Genomic DNA, 24,697 nt, shown 5'->3' with positions numbered 1-24,697 from the left:
ATAACATAGACTTGATTAGGATTTTGACGGTTGTAAGATGAAGTCATACTCATCCATTTTGGCACTTTCAAGGAACCAAAATGCAAATAAATGACATTTGAATCACTTTGACAGATTCAATATAAACAAAGCAGTGTCTTCTGTTCCATTGTGTATTACTGTATATGATGCGGTTTGAGTATGTGTTCACTGTCATAATGGACTCTGGTTGGTGTTGAATATGACAGTTTAAATGGGAAATGAGTTGCTGCAGCTCTGTCTCTGTGCCAGCTGTGTGTCTTTGATCCCATGTGCTTGAGGTGCTGGCAGAGGTCTCCCTGCCACCCCCTCTGCATGCCCCACACTGTGTGTTCTCTGACACCATGGTTAATACCAAACACATTGATTAACTGCGAGGCATCTTTAAGCTCAATCACTTCCCCAACCCAACCAGACCTGTGACATAGTGACACAAGCAGCTTCTTTACCTTACACAAACTGCTGCACCATCAACTCATCAACTAGTCTGTTATACCAGATTCATAAGAAATTGTTTTCTGAAGCTGGATTTACTTTACTTTGAGTTCAAATCAGATGGACGGTCGGTCAAATTCATCATAATGATAACATTCACTCTGTTTGAGGCACAGAACATGATGCATTTAATTGATCCAATCTCCATACACACATCACAACTGTAACTAAAGTGATAAAACAAAGTAGAGAACAGTACATAAACACTCATCAGACGTGTGTGCACTCTTCAGATTTGAAGTTAACACTTCGCTCAGGTGTTTTCAGTATTTAATATTTCATTTCTAATGAGTACAGAAATGAAAACAATTAAGAGCAAAATATGGATCATATTCTTCATATCTATATGAGCAAAAGGCCACTGTGGTTAATAATTTATCTTGCACCAAATGATGCACATAAAATGATTCTTGTCGATCGTTGGTCCTTTCCATTATTAAGGTTCTTCTACCATGTGAAGTGGTCAAAGAATCGGTTCTGTGTCATTCCAATTCACAAATGCATCTTGCCACCTGAAATAAAGAAACAAAATAAAGTTCAAAACAACTCAGCAAAGTACAGTACATACTTAATGAGCTGTCTTTAATGTGCAAACATTTCAAACACAACATTTTGGTTTCTTGTTAGTGTCTGCAGACATAATGATGTATGTGCATGCATGTCTGCACTTCCATACCTTGTTCGAATACAGAGCTCCATTGGAGGAATGAGGTCAGTGTCGACAGTTTGAGAGCTTGGAACCCAATTACCGACAGCTAAAAACACAAACAGATTATTAACGTAAAGATTAGGCTTAATGGAAAAAGAAAAACATCGAAACTCTACACACTAACCCACACAAGGGGACAAAGATCATACTCCCCACCATGAATAAAGAATACCAATGGCAGAAATAATAACATAATGTAGATGTTTCTGATTGATCACTGACTGGAATGAAGGGATGATAGTAACTTTATTAGGATCAATTAATTTAAAAAAAAAAGGAGTGTTTGCTGAAAAAGAGGGATTATTGATGCGACGTACAAACAGTGAGGCGGATCTCCTCGTGTTGATTGGCCAGGCCATCATAATAGTAGAGGTCAAACTCCAGGCCTTTGTCGTGATAGGTCAACAGCTCCCTCTGGAGGCCAAACAGCACACTGAAGTGGCTTTCACTGCACACCACCCAGATGGGGTAAAGGGGAGTCTTGAGGTAAGCGCCCACCTAAGGTAGAAGTAGAAAACAGAGGGGTGAAGAACTTACGACCACAAGCCTGCAGCTTTACATAAACCAGCCTCTATCAGCATCATTTGATTTATTGAGTGTTAAAATACGTCTAACACCATTTTTTAAAGATGATATTGCTGTGTCTTTTGCCTTTTTTAAATAGTTAAATTGATGAGGGAGAGAGGGGCAAGGATGTGCATCAAAGGTGGGTCAAAGCAGAATCTTTTCTAAAACACAACATGCAAATCTACTGAACCAAGAGCGAGAATGGAGGCCTCATAGGGAGAGCATGCAGAGATTGACTTTGGAGACATTGTTTATGTAACAACAATTTACCAAGATCTAAGGCAAATACATGTCACACGTGGAAAAAATAAGTTTCAGATAGTTAGAGTTCTTACTTCTATAAAACAATTCAAAATAGAAGAAAAATCTGCACTGTTGTTTAAAACAACGTTAGATCTTGGATCTAATTTAAAGTAATGAAAAAAAATGGTTAACGTCAAACTGTTTGGAAAAAAGCCAAAGAGCAGAGAAAGACTCCAGGAAAAGACAAATGTACAATTTATGATCCTAAAAAGGATGAGAAACAGGAAACCCCCGACCAGACTTGACAGTGATCTATGACGACACAATAAATACAGTTAACCAATAAATTAAAAGTTGTTGTTATGACAGATACAATTGACTCAGATCTGTGCCTCTTTTTTCCAGGAAGACGCCTGGCAGACACCATTAGGCGAAACAATAAATGTAATAGTTTATATGCTTGAAAGCAAAATGTGGCGCTCCTGTTTTTGAAATTTGATACAATAACGCAAGACATTTGGATCATGGATTCAAGTAATTTACAGTAATTTGATTTCCAAAGCCAAAACAAACAAAAAAAAGTCTAAAGCAGGGGTTCCCAAACTTTTCAGCCCACTGCCCCCAGTATAACAGTGCTAGAGACCGGGGACCCCCACTGTTCCTGGAGGTGCTTAAAACATTTGACATTGCGCACAGCCACGCACACTATTAACTATTTTCCCCCACTTTTGGAACCACTGGTCTAGAGGATTCATAGTACATAGGCGAACAAGGCAAGCTTGATGCTTTCTCTCTGATTTAAAATAAACACTGAAGAAGAAGCGGAAAAAATAGAAGTGAAACACATTTAAAAAAAACGAAGCCTGGAAAAAAATAAGTGCATTAAAAGATGGCTCTATACCTCCTCCCCATCATCGCTATTCCATCCTTACCTTTTGTTGTTGGGTTTTTGTTTGACTGAGTTTCTGTCTGTTAGTCATTCTCTCACACTTGTCAGTTTAACTTGTAGAAAAAACGGTATCACGTGCAGAGCACTTTAAAGTCAACAATTTCCCGAGAGATGATTAAGGACACATTTCAGTAAAGGGCTGGAACTAGGAGAATTTAACGCACCGCATTTGTTTTGGCTCTGAGAGCTGAGCAGATGATAGTCCACAGATACATGTCTCAATTCAGAAGGGACATCCACTTACATTGTAAAAGCAGGAGTTCACATAAAACACAAAATGATGTACAATAAAGGAATAACAAAAAAAACATCTCTCTCTCTCTTGAGAACAAATAGATGATGTAATCTGCATCAGTTTGTGAAGCCCCTCGAGGCAGCGTTTAGATCTAAGGATACACAAAGAAAATTGAATCAGCCTGACACGACTTTATTAAGTTTTTATTTTTATTGCTCTGCTGCACGGCAATTAGCCTGTAAGTTCATTAAGAGAAACCCAAAAGAGAAATAAATACTTTGTTTGAGTTGACACACTTTGCTGATATTTTCAGGATATTTATGGATTTAATATGTGTACATATATATATATAGATTTATTTTATTTTTTATTTTTTTATTATTATTATTTTATTTTTTACATATTCTATTATTTTACATGATGTACTTTCTAGTATGTATTTTTTGTTTACCTGCCCAGGGATAACAGATGAGCAATTAACTAACTTACATTTTATTGTGTGTTGCGTCTGTAAAAATAAACAATAAATACAATAACAATTATTGAAAGAACACGACAGTTGAGCCAGGACAGAAGATACTGCTTGAAACATACATCTATTCAATGACCCCTGAAAATAACCCTGAAGGAAATTCTTGAGCAAGGTTGTTCCAACATACCAGCACAAGAGAGACTTATAAAAAGATGATTTGCATGTGTTTGTCTTCACTACAGCTGTTCCATAGATCAACCACCTTTATTGGGATCCAAACATTGGTCCACATTGGTCCTTCTTGCTTCTATTTTTTATTATAAATACTAATATCAATTGAAAATAAAATCTGATCAGTTCAATAACAGAGTAGGATAAGTAGGCAAAGTAAGTCAGTATGGATGCTACACAGTATACATTTTCAACCCTGCATCTAAAATAATCCCCGTGGTTCCAAGCTGAGAATCACAGATGAACATGTGAAATCCAGTCCCAATGTCCCCCTTTCTTCATGAAATATGATGTTGAATAATGGCTGTGAAGGAGTTCCCTCAGAGCTTTATCATGTCACAATGACGTTGGCTGTATTGGTGTAAAATGTCAGCCTGCCTGGAGGGGGGGGGGGGGGGGTGGAGACTATTTTGTGAATTCACCATTTGGTCAAGGTGACAAAATAGTCACCTTGACTTTGAATAACCAGATTTCACGTTTGAGATTTAGCTGACGTCCCTCCAACCTTCAACTGCACGATTAAAATAATGCTATTGGTGTACTCACTGACTACAGCAAGATAAGAGTGCCAGCAGCCACCGCAGAAGCCTTTAAAGAGACAACCAGAGCGCCTGTTACTCCCCGTTTACGTCACTCCTCCTTTCTCACTGACATGTGAACGTCTTTAAAGACACATTTTCAGATTGTGTTTGGAGCACCCTCGAGGGTGACATCTATCTATCAAAAAATAGTAAAAAAAAAAAAAAAAAAAAGCTCACTGACGTATTTTGTTTGCACTTGTTTATGACCATCGTCTAATCGATCCGCAGCACAGACCAGGAAGCGCACATTCAATGTCACTCACCTTTAAAATGTTATAATGCTCAAACAAGGACAACAGGCCGACATCACAGTGGCCTTTGATCCCCTTGAGTAGAGTCACGTTGCCGTTACCAGAGTCCAAGTCCATGTCACCGTCAAAGACGTTAGAAACGGCTCTGCCGCAGAGCAACAGGTTGACCAGCTCCTGGTGAGCACAAATACAGAAGGAGCAATCTTAGTCTCTAATGAATGCAGGGATGCATACAACAGTGAAGTATTGTTGAGAAACTTTTGCTGATATTTTTACTTCAAGACGCACTTAATCTTTAGCTTACTTATTCTTAGCCTCATGTGTGTTGATTGGGAAGGTGAGTGTTCACTCATAGAAGTGACACTGGCGTAGAGGCAGCCCTTCAGGAATACTAACTTAAACACTAATTTGGACACAAGTGGACTTAAACAATGTTAATCAAGACCAGTTTCTCTCCCTTCATGATGACACTGGACAGAAACACATAATAAGACATATAAGTGCTCTGATCTGTGTTATTCCCCAGTCAGCGTCTTCTTTCATATCAAACCTGTGTGCAGTAACCATGGGCCCCGATGAGTGTCGTGGTGGGCACGTCCATATCCTCCCTCACTCTGCGCAAAAACAAAGAGACCGTAAAACTCAAGGTTGCGTTTCCTCTTTCAACTTACAGTGGTTACTGTGCTGAACGATTGTAAACGTAAACAATTCAAACGTACTTTTCAACAGATCGAGTGAGAACAGCAGAAAAGGTCAGCAGCAGGCATCCTAACTGCCCAGTCTCAAACTGTAGGAAACAGAGATTGGAGAGAGAGTAAAAAAAGGTTTACTAGATTGTTTCCATCTGACAGGCAACCTCAGGGAGAGGACGTGAGATCCAGATTCTCACCTGGTCGATATGCTGCTCCACGAGCAACTGCAGGTCCGCAGGGTTATCGACTGTGAAACACGTTATCTAAAGGAAAAGATGTATACACACACGAGTTTTAAAGCACACACAGCTAAGAAAACTGCAAGATGCTTTATAGATACAGAAATCAAAAGATACGGACAATATTTTAAAGAATCTCCTATTCCATATGTAGCTTACTACAACTGGACTTGTGTTTAATCTCTAAACTTTCAGCAGGTGTGGGCACAGTTGTGATGTATACCTTTTCAAGCACTCCTTCAGATTTGTAGTGTCCAGATGGGGTAAAATGGCTTCTTCCGGAATTTCTATTTCAAAACATGGAGTTAAAAAGTTCAGTTGTTAAAATCGCACATGCATTTCCCCCTCGTTAAATACTCAAATTGATGTTCTGTGTATGGGTGATATACTTGTATGTCGATGATTAAGTGGATAAAGGTTTGAATTACATCGCAACTTTGGCTTGTTTTTCCTCACCAGCCCTCCACAGGATTTCAGCCACAGCTGAAACAAGACACTTTCTTCTGGTGGCGTTGGAAGGTCTCAACCTCCTGAGAACAAAGTGGCAGGTCAGCCAGGATAACAATAACAATAATAATACAGTTCATGTACAGCAAGCCTTTATGTGAATTAACTTGTGAAGCTACTTTGGGATTTCAATGTGGGAAAACAGATGTTGATATTGGGGCTTAAGTTCTAAATTATAAATTGAAGGATAACTTACTGAAGATCTGCTTCACTGCGTTTGATGTTTTCAAATAGCAATTTCTTCAGAACAAAAGCTTGAACAGATGCAAGGATGCCACATGGGCCACCCTAGACAATAAAAACAGGGTAAAAAAATATTACAAATTGCTAAGGCGTGTGAAAACCATTTCACACGCATGAAATTCAGCAGGATGACACAGTTAAGACAACCTTTTTCTGCACAATTCCATATCTCAGGTCATGCGTTTCTGAGAATGTGAAACCCTGATTCTTCCACTCAACACTGAAACAATTTCGGCCGGATCCAAGAAGAACCCCTTTTAATTCCTGGGGGGGGGGACAAAAAGGAAGAAAATTAAGGAAACCAGAGGAACTCTCCCCCAACATTTCTCAAGAAACAACCACATGAACCACAAACCATTGCAGTGTGCTGATCCATGGGGCAGGATCTGATAGAGCTGTGCTCTGTGATGGCTCTTTGTAAGGACACTTTGGAGAGCTCCTGTATAGTGTCATCATCGTCAATGTCATCTAGGAATAGATACACAAACCATCAGCTTTACAAACACAAGACAACAAATACATTTAAAAAAAAAAAAAGCATCATTAGTTGCCTCTGTTCTTTTTGCCTCATTAGTTGCCTCTGTTCTTTTTGCACAACACTTACCTAAAACCATCTCAGGCACTTTCAAATCAGCCACAGCTGTCCTGGGTAGAGACTTGACTCTGAGAGATAGTTACATAAGCAAAGCTTGGTAGGAGATCACTTCAGCAGGGAAAAACTGAAAAATGTTATGGACATTTTCTTCAGCATCTTAAACCGATTTACCTTCTAGTCTTCGGTATTGCGTCTTCCCCCAGTTTATCAAAGCTGTGTTCTCTCTGCAAACTCTCTGGCGTACTTTGAAAGTCTTGTTGCCCAACTACAAAGTCAGCTGGACTGTTTTCAGAGAGGCCCTTGTCTAAGCTTTTTTCATAGAAGCCAACCCCTACTGGTCGATTTCTAAGACGATCGTTTTCTTCTTTATTGAGGATCAGCTTTGGCACGTCTTGTCCACGATTCTTCCTTTTGTTGTTTAATTCCTTCAAAGAAAACAACAGTGTTTGAACGGTGATGATTACCCAGAGTTATATCACTTATTAAGTATCCAAGAAGTACATCAAAAATGTCGTACCTGTGACGTGCTGGCCACTGGACCAGCCATCATACCACGTCTGATTCGATTATTTCTGCTCCTCTGACTGCTCTCGGCAGTAGAAGTCCGTTTTTCTGCGTCTCGTTTTATCGTGCTCTCATTGTCCTGGGGTGAGGTCAACAGGAAGTGGATTTTTTTGTCATCGGATTCATAAGCCTGGAAACCGGTTGGAGAAGGACTTGACAGTACATCTGTCTCAGGCAAAGAGGATGGATATATATCGTTTCTATCAGACCTGTGAGAGAGATAGGTGTTGATAAATTAAGGCATCAAAAACGTCATCTGTGAAACCTTGATTTGATATGATGACTTATAGCACATGCTGTGATGCCCTCTTCCTTACTTTGAGTCAGTCACCCCTGCCGGTGTTCCTGTCGTAGAATTATCAATCAAAGAGATAGGTTGAGCAGACTTCATGGCGTCACTTTTACTGCTGGTCATTTTGTCATTCTTATGGCCATGGATGTGATACTTCACAATTATTTCCAATAATGTTTTCAAGGGGAAGCTCTCAACCTGCAAAGACAGAGATATCTACCAAGGTTACATCCCTTTTTTTTTTATACTGATGGCATCTAATTCTCATCAGCCCACCTCCTGATGTAGGTTTACCTTGTTCTTTCTATAGAGACCCTCCAAGTGGAGGATCTGTCTTAAGAGGGATCTGTTGTTGATACTGGCCTCTGTTCGTGGGTGCTCCTCGTCCATACAGGCAATGGTCCGCTTTAGTCCCTGCACAACAACAACACAATATTTGGCACTGTTACACGTCCCTGATACATCTTGAGTCCACGGGGTTGACACTTAACCACAATGACATTATTAAATCTTCTGATATAGTTTTCGATACACTACATTTAAACAAGACAATGCGTTTACCATTGCATGGGAAGGGCTAACGCTAGCTCTATTAATGTACAGTTCATACAGACACGAGTCTATTCTCTACCAAGCATTATTTCTCACTCACCTTTCGATTCAGGTATTCCCGCACAAGCGACGAAGAAACCTCTTCAACTGAAACTTCCATGAATACGGGTTTGTCTGGCCTCCTCTACGCTAAGAAGTCGCTGTGTTCACGTTAGCCTTCGGGCTAACAGTTTGGTGAATCATAACAAGGATGTATGGAAAAACAAGATGTGCCTTATCCAATCGGCTGTTGTTTTAAAAGAGAGGGCTGTTGTTCAGTTTTATGCGTTCCCATGGCGATAACAGAGGCTTCTCCCTAAGGTAAAGAAGTTGTTCTTCTTCTTTGCTGAGACTAACAAATCACCTCTGTTTTGCTGCCCTCTACTGTCCATTGTTCAAATATTTATTATTACAGGTTTGTTTATCAGGTTCCTATCAAGCTAGGAGAAATGAATTATTATAAATTAATATAATTGATAATTATCCTGTGGGGATTCAGATTCTGGTCTACTTTGATGAGTCGGACTCGAGACTTGAGCACTTTGTGTGATAAATCTTACGAGTAACTAATGGACAGATGACTTAAAACATTGAATTTTCAACCAAAATAAAACACACATGGACTATTTTTACATTAAAACATTGTATTCATTGTTACACATCAAATATATCTTGTTAGTCACCTGTAGCTCCACAGTCTGCACTCCTTTCTCCACCAGGAAGTGTCTAACAGTGCTGAGTCTAGCTTCAGGGTTTATGGGTGCTCTGTCTAACAAGCTGAACTGATATGTTTCATTTCTTTGACATCGTTTAACTCGGACAAAACCCTTGATGTGTGCGTAAAAATGAAAAGCTTCAAACTGCTGAGTGTATCACTATGCCTGAAGTACAATTATTATAGTAAACATACAGAAAGCCATCACATATCATGGTAGAGATGTACCGCACATGAATAATTAATAATTATAATAATGATTTTCTTATATAAGAACATAATGTGACTACTTTTTTTTTCTTTGGTGAATGCTCTGCACACAATTTGATTCGATTAGGATTCAGAGGGTCACGATTCGATTGTCAAACAATTCTCAGTGCATCGCGATGCTTCTCAATTTTGGTTCATTTTTACCCATCAATACAAACAATCAGGTGAATTTTAACAGATTATGCAGATTTAACAAACGGTAAAAAAAAAAAAAAGTGAGCCCACAATGCCCTAGCCTCAGTCTGGTTTTAATTGAAAATTTGTTTTTCTTTCACTGTACTCTGAATTGCAAAATAAGACCTCCTTTTCTGACTTTTTTTTGTGCTGTGATTGCCATGTACTCTGACACACCATACTGTAAGGTGATTTCTATTTCTACCAAACATTCTTTGCACTGTTATCCGCACGCTCATTACCCTCAACACTCATATGTGCTGGCAGTGCGGCACCCAAATTAAGCACACCTCACACCCTGCTCTGTTAATTCTGTACAAGGTTTTAAATGTTTTTGAAAGTAAATTGGTTCTGGAGTTGCATTTCGGTTCTTTAATTATTGACAACATTTCTGCATATGTATATATAAATAAACATATGAACTTAATCTCCAGTAATACCACCAGCAATGTCCAAAGTTTCTCGCAGCAACTACAATTTCTATTCTTTCAGAATTTCATTTTGCCTCTTCCACACAGTTTGTAACTAAAGCAAAGAAGGCTATGAACCTACTCTTATCTTATTACAAAAACAGCCATCGGCATGCTTTGAACCTGAATTGTTTTCCATTAGCTGGATTGTTCCCATTTCTTGTACCGTAACTTCCTCATGTTTTTGTTTTCTCCTCGATTTCATTCTAATATTTTCCATCTCTTTTCCTTTCCTTTAGGGCAGTCCTCTTCTCATGGTTTGTTCTTGGTTCTTTGTCACAGGGAACTGTGTCTAAATTGAAAACAAAGTGGACAACATATCTAATCCATCATTCACACTATACATGAAAACATAACTTCACATCTGAGTTAGGGATAACCCTATCCTTAATGCCATTAAAAATAAGATAGGGCCTATTTTCTGAGATTGATCTTGACTTCATTGGTCTTAAAAGCAGATCATATGGATGGAAAATATAGCTGGACAGCCGTTAATACCTGGACAGCCCCCCTAAGTGGGAAACACGACATGCTCCCCCAAGCCCCATTGTCTTAGGGTCACAACCTTGCTCACTCATTATTATCTCATTTACATCAGTTATTTCTTATTTTATCCATTTTACTGAGGGTCTGTGTATAGAGTATTAATGTCATTCTGTTGAGGTCAGAATATTAGGCCAAATCTCAGTCAGAGAGTCAGAAATAAGGTCAGTTCACAAGACATGGGCAAAAACACAAATAAAAAACTATTCAGGAGATCTAAGTTTATTTTCTACGATAATTCCATCTCTTACTTATACCGTAAATTCCGTACTATTGAGCGCACCTGGATATAAGCCGCACCGGCTAAAAATAAGTAAATAAATGTATTTGTACATATATAAGCCGCACTTGATTATAAGCCGCAGGTGTCCACGCTATAACAAGAGCTATTTACACAGACGTAGGCTACCGGTAACATCCGCAAATACTGTAGCGTTCGTACGGACGTTAAAGGACGACGAGAGCGTTCAAATAGTAACTTTTAGAGCAACACATAACTTGTCGTAACAATCCAACTCTCTCCCCCAGCGTTCTCTCATACAGCCATTCAACACGTTCTCGCTGGTGCATTCACTGACTCTCCACATAATCGGAATTATGAACACATTATCAACTACTGACTTTACAACATGAACCGTTACAATACGAAGCCTAGCCGACGGTGTCTGTAACACGGCTGATGAAAAAGATGACCGTAATATATTTCACAAGAAAAAGTCCATCCATTCACTGCCTCAGAATAACTTCATTACTCACTTCATCAGTCTCTGTTGTCGCTGTCAGTGTCATCTTAACGTGCAGCAGCTCTGTTAGCTTCTTTGACAGCCAGGTCGATCGCCTTTAACTTGAAAGCTGCATCATATGTATTTCTCCGTGTGTTTTCCATGATGAGGGTGTGTGCATGAAGCGCACAATGACTGATATTAAGATCCGACGTGACGAAGTCAAATGTTTTTGCGGCAGAAGCTCATTGTCCCCCATAAAAAATCCATGCATTAGCCGCACCGGAGTAGAAGCCGCAGTGCTCGAAGTGTGAGAAAAAAGTAGCGGCTTATAGTCCGGAATTTACGGTACTTAGTTTGAATCTTTAAAGGAGAAGTTCACCAGGGAGTAAAGCAAAATGTTCAATAGAGAAAGTAGAAAATACAAAAAGCAGTAACAGTATTCAGGCACTCATTAATGCACCAACAATGACACCACATCCAGTTTTTGTACATTTTATTAAAACATGTTCATTTAAACAATTTTTTAGGCTACTCTATGTTTCTATTTCATTAAAACCATAAAACAGCGACCTACAGTCCAGGAAAACCGAATCATGACATCTGTATCAACAATGTAATGTGTTAGATTAAAGTCAAAACCAAGGAGGGGGGTTGAAAATGAAAATAATAATAATAATAATAATAAAAAACTACTCCTGTTAGTTTCTCAGAAGCTGCAGTGTTATAACACTTATTAAGGACCTAAATAGTTTTATTGAAAATCAGAGTGTAAACATGACACAGTGTCTCTGCTCACTGTAGGTTTCTAATAAAATAAAATAATGAGTGCCTTTATATCCTTTGAAATGATTCCAGGTAGCGATTGCAACAACATTAGCTAATATGGCAGAGAGCCCAATTAGCTACAGTATATGGCCTTGAATATTGATGACTGTGTACAGTGTAGGTTAAATACTAGTAACTATTTGAGAAGTTGAGATTATTTGCCTGTGCTATTATTCATTGAAAGTACAAGGACATTTGACGCCTTCCATTGTAGTGCTACAAGCACAGTGTTTCTATGAATGGACCATAGAGTGTGATATTTACACCACAGTACTGTGAAATTTAACTTGTCTTATATATTGTTAGGGCCTCAGAGTGAATATTAATTTGAACAAGAACATAAAAGAATCATATCTGGGTTTGGCACAGGTATAACTCTAAGTCTAACAGGGAGCACAGCTTTACAAGAGAGCAAAATGTAAAAAAGAAAAAACTTTTTGTTGTTGTTTTGTATCCCTCCCTTAGGAATGCCAGACAAACTGCAATTTCTTCCCTCCGCTGTTTGACCATACCATGAGGGACAAAGTTTTACAAAAGGAGTGAGAGACAACAGGGAACGTTTCCACAACACGGAAGGGCATCAGTAGTCATAAGCTGCAAGAGAGAAACAGAAGAAGAGTTACCCACAGCTGCATCTTCACGAGGAAGAGGAGCATGCGATCCACTTCACAGGGAGAGCTTGTAATCCAGATTGGAGGTATCATGCAGGCATGCAATCACACCAAGGTGGTCTTACTTTCGACTGTAAGGATGCAGGTACTTGCTGCTGTGCCTCTGCTGTTCACAGCTTTGCACATGTACTCTCCTTCATCCTCTGGGAAGGTCTCTGGCAGGTAGAGGCAGTACGTCTCTCCTCTCTCTATATACTGATAGTCCTCACAGTCCTGCAGCATCTCTCCCTCAAACCACCAGGTCACCTCCGGCTTGGGCTCCCCGGTGATCTTAACAGTGAATCGCACAGGCTCCGAGTCCACCACCGATTGATTTTTAAGGGGCTTTTTAAACCACGGAGCCCCCGACCGGGCGTGATCTTCCTCATCTTCATAGGCCGCAGAGCCATTGATAATGCTACCCTCGTCATCCACATCATCATCTTTCTTCTGCAAACAGAGGACATAAATAAAAAATATATTAAAGAGGTTTATATAGACCAATGATGTTAAGCTCACGTTGTATTGATTGTGAACATACTTTTTGAAGGGCAGCATCGATCTCCTGCTGCTCAAACTGCATCCTCTGCAGCTTCTGCTCCTCTATTCTCCTCCTCTCTTCCTCTTCTCTGGCTTGCGCCATTTGTTGAAATCGGGCTTTCATGTCCACCTTCTGTTTGAAGGGTGTCTCCTCGGCCCTCATTGGTGTCGATTCTTGTTCCTCACTGTCCTGAAAATTCACATTGACATTAACATATCCCTTCATGTAAATAAAAAAAAGGGGAACACAATCTTCTAGGCCTTTTAGCAGACAAAACTTCTAAGTTCTGTTTTTGTCCTCTTGACTCATTGATTACTTGTCTTACCTCCTGGAAACGCTCAGATTCTCTCTCTTTGATTTCGTCATCAACTGCCTTCCGTCGTGCTCTCTCCATCTCAATCTTTTTCTGAATTTCCTCTTCAGTCAGCTGCTTGATCTTCTCAAATTTGGACTTGAGGTTCTTGGCCTGGATGGAGCCAGTTCGCTTTAGCTTGGTCAGTTCTTCATACTCACTGTTGACAACATCGGAGCTTTCATTCACTTCATCCTGTGAGAAAGAAAGTTATGATTGATATTCGGAAACACAAGTGCTGCATTCTTAAGGCTGAGAAAGTTACACACAAGAGCATGACATCTGTTGTGGACTAACCTCGCCCATCTCTTGTCTCAGTTGTTTAAATTCCTGCTTCTCCTGCTCCATTTTCTTTTGACGTTCCTCTGCCTTGCGCCTCCTCTCAGCGTCCTGCTTCTCTTTCAGTAACTCTTCAAAGTTGATCTCCAGTTTTCGAGGGTGCAATGCTTCCTGAGATGGGCTCTTTACCATCCCTTCTTCCTCATCTGGTACCTATGCACAAAAGTAAACAACTAAATAAATGCAGCAAGCTCATTGTTGGCATCATTTTGTCATAAAGGAAAGAAATGAAGCCCTACAACTTACCTGGCATTAAAACAACTACAATCTAAACAAGAGCCATTCTTGTTGTTTATTGCAAATGACGACAACATGCAAGGAAAGGATCATCATCTGTGGTGCCTTTGTACTTAAAGGAACTAAATCATAATAGGATATTGGATAAACAGACTTTTTCTTTGATTTTTTTGTCATAAATAGACTTTTGAAAGTGAAATGTCTTACTGTTTCATCTCCATTTGCAGACTTTTCCTGATCCAGGCCAGGGCTCTTTAAGAAATAATTTGGAAAGGGGAACAGCAATGCATGTGTACCAATGGAGCCCATCAGAGTATTCATCATACATGAATAAAATTTATTAGTCCTCATCCAATTAGAATCCAGAGATTGAGAACATTTAGACCGGATCAGTGTGAAACTATGAGTTAGTTCAGCCACTATTGTTATGACTAAAATTAACTTTTAAACCTTTAGTTTTTGCCGTTAGAAGCTTTACTTAATGTTAAAATGTAAATACATGGCATGCACTGCTGTTTGATGTGGACATTCTGTTAAAAAGCTGGTTTCTATGTTGTTTTATAGCCAAAGCTGAGCAGCTCCAAAGCAGAAATTATATCCAATGCCAAAAAAATATTGAGCATACTTTGACCTTTAAATTATCTGCTAAATATGTGCACAGAACAACTTCCGGTCACTTTACCACCAGGACTTACCATGCTCTTGCGGGCCTCGGCAAAGAGCCTCTTCTCCTCTTCCAGTCTCCTCTTTGCCTCCTCCTCAGCCTTTTTCTGCTCCTCCTCTCTTCTCTGGCGTTCCAAATCCTCAAAACTGGCACATATCTTCCCAGGTTTACTTCCCTCTAGGTTGAGTAAGGCCATCAGCACCTCGTCATCCTCATCAACAAGCTGAGAAACAACAACAAGTTAAGCAAACATTTTGACACTTCTTCTTCTCTTAAGTTTTAAGGAAGTGTGAGCCAGGGATCTCCACTTGAGCTAAAAACTAAATTTAAAAAGAAATATTTAAATTTTTTTGAAAGAATGCATTCTAACTTTCTGCCTAGGAGCAAAAAATATTAGCATAGCTTAGTTTAGCCTAGCACAAATACTTGTAAAAATGTAGAAGCTAAACTACAGTACAGTTTTAATGAGTTTGTACTGTATTGTTTGTTTATCTTTGTCTTCTGTAAACCACATGAGATTTACGTTTGTATGAAATATGCTATACAAATAAAATTGAATTGAATTATTTTTCTACAATTCTGACTAAACTTCAAAGGATGCATAAGATCTTTGATATATTAGTTGGATAAAATGAATTTTGTATTTATTTTTGGGGCAGAATATTAACCATGCTCTTCCTGGCTTCGGCAAAAGCTCGTCTCTCCTCCTCCATTCGTCTCTTGGTCTCCTCCTCTGCTTTCTTGCGAACTTCTTCTACCCTTTGCCTTTCTAGCTCTTCAAAGCTCAACCTCAGTCTTCCAGGTCGAATTTCCTCCTTGTCCTCTTGAGTTGCCTTCATGTCCTCCTCATCTTCTTCCTGAGAGCAGGAAGACAGCAGCGATTACAGTTTAACAGAACAGTACAGAGTTTAAAAGCTGTTAAAGGAATCCTAAGTTCAAGTTCCGCAGTTCAAATAAGATCCTCTTCTTAAGTCTAAGGAGATGATAACAGAAACTCAATCTTGATGTTGCAGTTACTCTCCAGATACAAAGGATTCTTTGGTGTACTATGGTGTTAAAGCTTTGTTTACCATTCCTAGCCTGGCCTCCTCAAAAGCTTTCTTCTCCTCAAGCAGACGGCGTTTGGCTTCCTCCTCAGCTTGCCTCTTTCTGTGCTCCTGCCTTTCCTTCTCCAGCTCTTCAAATGTCAGCTTCAGCTTGCCAGGAGTGACCAGTATCTTCTCTGTCGGCTTCTCCTCTTCATCCTATATACAAGTGAGCGTGAGCATGCACATGACATTGTTTTCCTTTCATGTGAGTAATAATTGGGTGGCTGAAGAAAGCCTTGAACAACATTTGAGATGAAACGTTTGTAGTACCTGTTCAACAACCGAACTTCTCTTGGCATCCCTGAAGGAGCGTCTGTTTTCATCGTATCGTTTCTTCTTCTCCTCCTCTGCCTTCTTCTTCAGTCCCTCCTCTCTGTTCTTCTCCATGTCTTCAAAGTTCATCTTGATTCTGCCCGGATGTCGTGAAGACTTTGCTGGAACCACCCGCACCAGGATGGTGTCATCTCCTTCCTAAAATATGATCTGCAATGTCAGACTCATGGGGACTCAAAGGCACAGAGAATAAAAATTGATTCCTTTAAAGTGTTAGAAAATAACGTGTAAATATTGTGAAAGGGGTCAACAGTAGTGGTAACTATTTTTTATAGCAGTTTAGATCAAAGTTTTCTCTGATTTACTTTATCTGTCTTTCTCATCTTACTCATCTGAATTTTAGAACCTTTTTTGTTTATTTCATATTTATTTCTAAAAGATGGAGCTAATCAGAGATGGGAAGTATGACAGTACAAATAGGTTTTATTTCTACCTTAGTAGCTCTGTCTTTAGTTAGAGCTTTTCTTTAGCAGTCATTTCCTCCATACATTTCAACACAAATATCTGAACTTTGAAAATACATTTTCAAAAAAAGGCTCTTTTTTTTTCTTTTTCGCATTAAAGTGAATTTATTGATAATTCCAGATAGAATAGAGCCATAAGAGATAACATAGTAACAGCTGGTAGACATATCCTTCAAAGCTCTGGATGGTTTTTACTTTAATGGTGTGAGCAGTGCAGTACATTGCAGAGCCTTTACTGACTTCACTGAAGAATTTAAAGAAGCTTTGTTTACAGAATAAACTCCACACTGTGGATACTTTTGCTACCAGTGAAATTAAAGGCAACCTTACAGATTCAGATTTACCAAACCTTTTCTATGGTGTTAAAGCTTTGTTTGCCTTTTCAGGTTGTTAGCAGTTCTATGTAAAAGACAACTTTGTATCTAAATAATTGTTTGAGCTAAGTTGCCGTTGTGACAGATTCATTGTTCGTGGTGTATGGTCAAAACCAATCTGGGTCGTTCGCAGTGCCTTCCCCCTTCCCCAATAAGAGCATATGTGTGTGTGAGTGTGTGTGTGTGTGTGTGTGTGTGTGTGTGTGTGTGTGTGTGTGTGTGTGGGGTGGGGGGGGACTCATTTGGCCTAATATCACCATGTGCGGTAGGTCAAAGGATGGTTGTCAGGCTGAGATAGCAGAGTCTAAATCAGTCACAGTAAGGAGGTCTGGAGTCTAATTTAGTCACTGTGAGGTGTGGGAAACAGTTGCCAGTCACATGCTGTCTACACCTGGCAGCGCTGGACGCATGCTGTTCCAGTTGTTTCTAGAACAAGAGCAAGTATCAGCAAAGATATGAGACATTATTGTAGTTCATCTATTTACAGCCAAAAAAACCTCATAATAATAAGCCTTAGCTACTGTAGGGTATGTTAATACACATAATACGCTTTATGTACATCATTGAAGATATTTGGACTGAAGTCACACTTTAGAAGAATGTTTGTAGGAAATAATGTTACTGACAAAAAAAAAAGTAGTTCTATTTTTTGAGAAATTGAGTGGAGAGCTGACTTAACTCACTAAAATAAAATGAAACAACATTTCTTATAGCCTTTTTCATTTACATTATTCTGTAAGTATTCAATTATGGTCTAAGGAAATAATAATACAATTACAGACACATATAGATACATTCTTTTTCTCCCCACTCAGGCTCCCTCCATGCTACAGGGAGCATGACTTCTGATAAAGAATACCGACAGTGAAATCAGTCTTAGTTCCTAATAATTAAATGCCTCTCCTTCAAATTTGCCTTAAAGCCCAGATATGATATAGTCATTGAAGATCTGAGCTTAGTGTTTATGATAAAGACAGTTAACAAGACATAACATTTTTAAACGCTTGATAGAATCACAGCCGAAAGTGTGGATTAAAAGACGTTGTTCTGTAACGACATATAGAGCTTGACTTGAAGTTTGACTGACTTCCTGTACATGAGCAGCATCAGCAAAGAAGTAGCAGGTAATTTACCTGTAATAGCGCTTCTGGCAAAAGACTACTTACAATACTATTGCCAAGAACCGCACTGTCTATACAAAAAGTATAAAAGGCCTTGTATTGAACATATTCAGCAGATTTAGAATTCATAACTTGACAAACACATCTTGCAGAGCAAAATAAATACATGTGACTCTTTTACCATGAGTTCACACACTGGTGATGTCAACAGTATTTCTGTTGGTTACAGACCTATATCCGGCTTCTGCCAACTTTTGGATCTCTTATGCCACTTAAAATAACTTATCCGAGTGGCAGCTGAGGATTACCTGAATCATTACAGACATAAGTGCACCATTCGTATCAGAAAGGCAGCACTAAAGCATTTAGACTAGCTGTCCCATTTCTCACCGGGACTTTGTGTAAGGCTTCCAACGCAGCTTTACTTACCTCAGCTGCTTTCTTGGCCAACTCTTTCTTAATTTTGGCTTTTTCCATATGGTCCTGGGCCTCCCGCTTCTTCCTCTCTCCTTCCATCCTTTTTCTTTCTTCCTCTTGTCTTTGTTTTTCCATTTCTGCAAACTTCCCCTTCACACTACCTGAGGATTTCACAGATTAAATCACAAGCCTTTAGCCTCCTCTTACCCCTGATCCCTAACGGAATTGGTATCTTTCCTCCCCTTTGCTTCTCTATGTGTGTCTTACCTGTGATTTTAGGGACGTAGGATTTTTCTACCTTTGCTGGCTTCTCCTCTTCCTCTTCATCGCTGGAAGCAAGCAGTTCTTTTATCTGTGGCGGATCAAACAGAGACTTGTGGTGAGGTTACGGTTTAGCTTGGATCATCTCTTTTGCCATTCAGGCACCATGCTGGTCCCAGCAAGAACATGGGCCTAATCCCTGTTAATAGCCAGGTCATGTGACTTGCAGGTTGGCCTCTGATTGGGCCATGGTATTGTTGCACAGCAAGGAGATGAGTGCAGGTGTCCAAGCCTGGCCAGCTATGGCACGGCTGCACACAGGAAGGTTGTTGTGTCTTAGTATCAATAGTAATCCACTGTATCACCACAGTCTATCTTGACCAACTTTTTCAATATCTAGTTTTCCCCATGCTGCCTCCAAGTCACTAAAATATTTGTTTCACACTAGATTTTAATATTAATTGCATTTATATTTTTTTACCTGTGTTTATTGATTACTCACATTTAAGAAACACTTAATGACCATAAACAATGGAAAACAAATATATGGAGATTAATTTTAAATACTGATCTGTCTCATTTGATTTTACCTTCAAATATACAAAATCATCAGAGGAGACAGATATGTGTATGTCTACAAATGTCTCAAAACAATCATCTAATTAGAATAGATGAAACCAGAAAATATTTGGTGTGATTAGCTTGAAATATTGTCTTTATGGTTACTCCACTCTTGACATCTGCTGACGACTCTACCCACACTGCAGTTTTTTTTTTCTCACAGATTCCTCACAACCTGTAAAAAACGAATTTAATCAAGGCTAATTTACAAATAGTTTATTGGGATTAGTGGTGTCTGTTAATTAACAAATCAAACTGTATAAAACTCAATCCAGAGAGTACCACATCATACTTTAAGAAGTTTTGAGGAGCTCATTGGAATATCAGAGGGGTTCAGTTGTTACTGTAAACAACTGTTATAACACACTGTGTTTTATGATTGTCAAGCACTTTGTAAACCTGTGTTTTTAAAGGTGCTCTATAAATAAAGTTATCATTATCATTATTATAAAAGGTGTACTTTTTTTTATATAAAATTAGTAAATCCAAACCAAAGTTGAATATAGCCACATTTATCATGATTTGTTAATGTTTTTTTTAAACCCCGTGTTGTGTGTATAAAATATGGTGAATTCTCACTCAAACCTTGTTTCATCATGCCATGCAGGTCACGGTCGGGGGTTAGTTTGGTTATCAGTCTTTGAACCTGCTGCTTTCTGCGATTCCACTCCTTCTCCTTGATGTATTGTTCTTTCCTCTTCTTCTGCTCCTCCTGATTTCTCTGCCTGCTGCGGTCCTCCCTCGCTTGCTGCATGGCCACAAACTTGCCTGACACGTCGCCTTTTTCGTTTGTCGTTTTGGGCACGTAGCTTCTGGCCACCCTCTTTCTGGACCGCATGAGTTTCTGTTGTTTGAAAGTGAATGTGAAGATAAGAGTACAATACCGCTGAGGAAAGGTTAAATGGCATCAGTTAGGCGTAATCGCCATATTGACTTGTTCTCATCCCGAAATTCCTCCCTTACCTCTTTCTTAAAGGCCAAATCAGACATATTCTGGTCTTCGTTTGTGTCAGCTTGTGCCTCCTCCTTCTCATTGTCCTGTGCCACACCATTAACATCTGCTGAATTTTCATTTTGCTCCTTGGCTGAGCCGCTTTCTTTGTGATCCACTCCTCCGTTCATGTGCGTGTTATCAGTCTCCTCACTCGCTTCTTCTTGAGTGTGGCAAGGTTTCTCTTCTTCCACTTGTGACTTTGTCTCGGTTTCCTCCTCTGCTTCTTCCCAAACGTCCTCCTCCTTGCGTGTCAAATCATCTTCTTTGTTTTCTTCATCGCTCATGTTGAGGTCATCTTCGTTTGCGACCTCATCAATGTCTACAGCCACAACCTGCGCCACCTCAGTCATGATTGCACCACAATGGCAAGTTGACAAACACGCTCTATTAAAATTCTACCTGCAAAGAAAAGGAGGAGAACATGTCAGCAGTCCTGTTGTTATATGCACAAATGATTGATTGCTTAATCTGTTTTGCACTTCACCAAAGCAAACGTGACAGAAAATCTCCCGCTTTGATGACATGAGCGGCTTTGTTCGTTTCTAAATACAGTATTCATGTTCATTGCAAAAGGTTTCTGAGCTCTTAACTGAAATCGGATTTGTCTAAGGATGCATTTGTAAACATCTGGGGCCGTCACTTCGACAGGGTTTATTTATCACTGCTGGATACACAAAGTACAAATCAGGCATAAATATTCCTGAAATTGTGAGTGTTCAGTACTTGCAATTGCTAATAATTTTAGCAATAAAGTTGTAAGACGAAATTCTACTTTATTCGTAGGCTAATTGTGTACGTTTATGGTGATATCAATTACAAGTCCATTCACAAGTTCAGTTTTCCTGTTTAGTATTAACATTTTCCATTACGTCATTTAACATCTCGCAACAAGCTTATTGACCTTTGAAAAGGTCCTCTGCTTTTTCCGATGGATTCATTATTCTTCAATATGACTTTTTGTCTTCTTGTCGGTCTTATATGTGTGTCAGGCCATTCTGAATACAAAGTTAAGGCCTAAGGAAGCTGCTCCAGTATGTTGAGAAAGAGGGCCATGAACGCTTGCTGACCTCTATTTATAGCCTATGTGGGTCCAGGACATGTGATCATGGCTATTTCTGATGACTGATAGGCAGTTGGACAGAGCTCTGGTTGGCACCCACATGTCGCCCCACAGGCCCTTGACAAAATGGAGATACTAAGAGCTAGACTTTTTGGAATGTTGGTCATCTAACACAAAAATCTCTGCTATTTATCTGTTTCTTTAAATACCTTATACTCAGGTAGATTCATGTGTGGCGTGATGCTGTGTGTCAGGAGATAAATAGAATAAAGATAGATAAATAGAAATGTGCCACCAGTTGGCATAGCTAAAACCATCCAGTCAATGTTCTACTTCAATCAACAATCAACTCTTTCCTCTGCTCTTGATTATTTTTTTGTTCTGTGGTTTCTATTGTCTTGTACATTTCACACACACACACACACACACACACACACACACACACACACACACACACACACACACACACACTGTGAAATTCTGCTTTTTCATAAGGAAATGTTAAATTCCCTAATCTCAGTTCAATCAGCAATCAATCATTATTTTTTAATAAGGACATTAAAAATTCATGAGGAAACTGACAGCTGTTGTTTTAGATCCACACCTTCTGTATACTGGCACTTTTTATCTATAATCCAATTAATCTAAAATAAGGTCAAATACTTAATGGCAATGTTACACTTGATGAATGGACAATTGAATAGGTTGTTGATGTAACCATAACAGTTTTTGTCAGAAGAAATGCGAGGTTGACAAACATTTAAATGCTTCCATATATCAATCTAAGTAAGATGCCAGTTTATTGGAATAGCTGTGTGCAATTGCAAACCTGTTCCCATTTAGTAGACATATGCTACATTGTGTCTTCTACATGTAAATGTAACTCTAAACATAACATCTTTGAGTGTGAGAGAGAGACGAGATTAATTATATCTAGAAGAGGAATGCTATTGTTAACAAGACAAACGTAAATAATTTTTCAATAAACTCGCGTAGCTTGACCTTGTTGATAGAATTGGTTGACATAGTTCTTTGTCTTAGTCAGTAAAAAACATTTTTTTACCTCTAACGCACGGTGTTGTCCTCCCGTTAATATTTAAAATGTCCTTTACGTGAATATGAACCAGGAGACGTCCAAGAAGCGACCACACGGTGAACAAACTCGACTGACTGCTGGTCGCTGTTCCTATAAAAGTAACCTCCCGTTACTTTCTACCGGACACTGCATTCTGCACGAGCCAGCCGCAGGTTCAGCTGTTGCCTCCGGTGCGCGCGCACGCACGAACACTTGTACCCACCGCAGTCTCATCCTCTGATCACAGCTGCGTAAATACTGCTCATATCGCCTCTAAGACTTTAGAAGTGCCTTGATACAATAGTTTATTGTTGTTTTCAATTGTTGTTTGTCGTGACTTATTGTAAGGTTGAGGAATAATAACGTTATAACGACCTGAATTTTAATTTCACAAGCTCTCATATTTTAAAATCCTGGCAAACATTATGCAAATTAAATGTCACTCACTCCAACTGCAAATAGGAAATTGTAAGTAAAAGTGCATGGCTGTAGCATCAGTGACTTTACGTGACTATAATAGGGTACTTCTTTCATGTGAAATTCCAATCTTTCATTTAGTTTTTGTTTAGTTGAGGACTAATTTATTTGGTAGTAGCTTTGGGCAAAGGTACATGTTTTTAAGCCCACATAATGAAATGTACAAGATGCTCTCTTTGATTTTTTTTTTCCCTCTAAGCCATTTGTTTCAAAACCTACAATTTTAACATTAAGATCCCGACAACATAATTATCAATTATCTTACCACATCAATGCCAGTGCCTATGAACTCTGTGAGAGGGGAACATTTTTCATCAGGTGTATTTGGAAGGCTTAATGCAGACAGATACCATCATTATCTGCCTGTTGACCTGTTCAAGCCAAGATTCCCAACTTATCCCCTTCCTAGCTTGAAACTGCTGCCATTTGGTTGTTTTAAGGCAGTTGGAACACACTCAAAGAGTCAGCGAGAAATTAAGGTCACTTTTACTCAGAAAACTCTTAATTTCTATAAGTTACATTATTTGGAAAACATACGGTTTTGTATAAAGATGAGACAGAAGTGCTCTCACTATGGGTGGATGTAAATAGAAACCCTGCAGCAGACACATTTTGTCTGCCTGAATGGCTCCAAGCACAGCTGCTGACTCATGGACCAAACAGGCCTCAGGCAGAAAACCCACCAAGCAAAGTCCCCAAGGAATGTTAGAGATTGTGGGGAGATGGTACCCGAAAACTTTTTTTTAATTTTATTTTTTTACTTATTGATTATTGTAGATCTATATGTAATATACTGAATGCAATATTTGGAACATTGTTCACCTCCTATGATACCTCAACACAAGTTACAGGTAAATGTCAGGACAAACTAAATATTACATAACTGCTGCAGCACATACTTGTCCTGTTGAGGTTATGGGAATCCCCAAACAAGAAGGCAAAAGCTCAGGCTGATACTGTACTAAGAAATGAAACCTGAGAGCAGGAATGTGGTTGGAAGAGCTGACGAAATATCATCAAGATGAATAGAAGGTGTTTGCTAACAAATAAATATGAAAAGTGTTATGTGCACTATAGCACGTTTAAATGTAAAATTAAGAGTGGATGTATGTTAATATGGCATTTAGACTGTCAGTAAGTGTAATTAAAGTGAGGACACTGGCATGGCAGGTAGTTCTACAGAAAGTGGGAAGGCTTTTTCCATTCCTGAGATTTATTGACTTCCTGCTCAGACTGAGGCATTTGTTGGGTGGAGGTCTGTTCTGTGAACTCTCAGGGCAAAGGGGCTCCGTCCGCCTCTGTTCTAAGTCCTGCAGGCATCAGGGACAACAAGGGGACTGCTAAAAATAGCACCACAGTTGTGGCAACTTGTCAACACTGTAAGGACAGCTAACAGCTAACTTGAGTCAGACTGGGCCTTAAATCTGCAGCTG

At 39.3% G+C, this 24,697-nt stretch overlaps 2 protein-coding genes across 4 annotated transcripts; both read right to left on the bottom strand.

Moving 5' to 3' along the window:
- Positions 1–617: 617 nt before the first annotated feature.
- Positions 618–8,866, bottom strand: mindy4 (MINDY lysine 48 deubiquitinase 4). The gene is made up of 18 exons (XM_079350351.1): positions 8,536–8,866; positions 8,178–8,297; positions 7,909–8,081; positions 7,545–7,800; positions 7,199–7,452; positions 7,037–7,095; positions 6,788–6,900; positions 6,580–6,696; positions 6,386–6,477; positions 6,111–6,212; positions 5,906–5,969; positions 5,641–5,706; positions 5,471–5,538; positions 5,302–5,365; positions 4,764–4,925; positions 1,540–1,720; positions 1,190–1,268; positions 618–1,025 (listed from the first exon to the last, which is right to left on the bottom strand). The coding sequence occupies exons 1-18, from the start codon at positions 8,593–8,595 to the stop codon at positions 977–979; spliced, it is 2,079 nt and encodes a 692-aa protein (XP_079206477.1). The 5' UTR covers positions 8,596–8,866; the 3' UTR covers positions 618–976.
- A 2,981-nt stretch (positions 8,867–11,847) lies between these two features.
- On the bottom strand, positions 11,848–22,924 carry nexn (nexilin (F actin binding protein)). Of its 3 annotated transcripts, XM_079350349.1 has the most exons (15): positions 22,776–22,922; positions 20,622–21,051; positions 20,305–20,502; positions 19,044–19,128; positions 18,789–18,937; positions 16,338–16,538; positions 16,050–16,223; positions 15,648–15,836; positions 15,011–15,202; positions 14,523–14,567; positions 14,037–14,231; positions 13,713–13,934; positions 13,388–13,576; positions 12,933–13,296; positions 11,848–12,790 (listed from the first exon to the last, which is right to left on the bottom strand). In XM_079350349.1, exons 2-15 carry the CDS (start codon positions 21,000–21,002, stop codon positions 12,777–12,779), a joined length of 2,598 nt encoding a protein of 865 aa, XP_079206475.1. In that variant the 5' UTR covers positions 21,003–21,051; positions 22,776–22,922; the 3' UTR covers positions 11,848–12,776. The 3 variants fall into 3 exon arrangements, with proteins under 3 accessions (XP_079206475.1, XP_079206474.1, XP_079206476.1); XM_079350348.1 differs by having other exon boundaries at positions 11,848–13,296; positions 22,776–22,924; XM_079350350.1 differs by lacking the exon at positions 14,523–14,567 and having other exon boundaries at positions 11,848–13,296; positions 22,776–22,920.
- Between the last annotated feature and the right edge of the window lie 1,773 nt (positions 22,925–24,697).

The sequence above is a fragment of the Symphodus melops genome, assembly GCF_947650265.1.
Source record: "Symphodus melops genome assembly, chromosome: 8".
Classification (NCBI taxonomy): Eukaryota; Metazoa; Chordata; class Actinopteri; order Labriformes; family Labridae; genus Symphodus; species Symphodus melops.
Note: the sequence above shows the minus strand (reverse complement) of the source record. Positions and strands in the feature narration are given on the sequence as shown.

What these genes read in the sequence shown, in the direction of transcription:
- nexn (XM_079350348.1), bottom strand. Translation starts at nt 21,002, where the DNA reads ATGACTGAGGTGGCGCAGGTTGTGGCTGTAGACATTGATGAGGTCGCA. An exon ending in GAAGTTCGGTTGTTGAACAG is followed by an intron (nt 16,224 to 16,337) that starts GTACTACAAACG and finishes ACTTGTATATAG; the next exon opens with GATGAAGAGGAGAAGCCGAC. An exon ending in AGGAGGCCAGGCTAGGAATG is followed by an intron (nt 15,837 to 16,049) that starts GTAAACAAAGCT and finishes TCCTGCTCTCAG; the next exon opens with GAAGAAGATGAGGAGGACAT.
- mindy4 (XM_079350351.1), bottom strand. Translation starts at nt 8,595, where the DNA reads ATGGAAGTTTCAGTTGAAGAGGTTTCTTCGTCGCTTGTGCGGGAATAC. An exon ending in AGTGCCTGAGATGGTTTTAG is followed by an intron (nt 6,901 to 7,036) that starts GTAAGTGTTGTG and finishes ATCTATTCCTAG; the next exon opens with ATGACATTGACGATGATGAC. An exon ending in AGCATTATAACATTTTAAAG is followed by an intron (nt 1,721 to 4,763) that starts GTGAGTGACATT and finishes CTTCTACCTTAG; the next exon opens with GTGGGCGCTTACCTCAAGAC.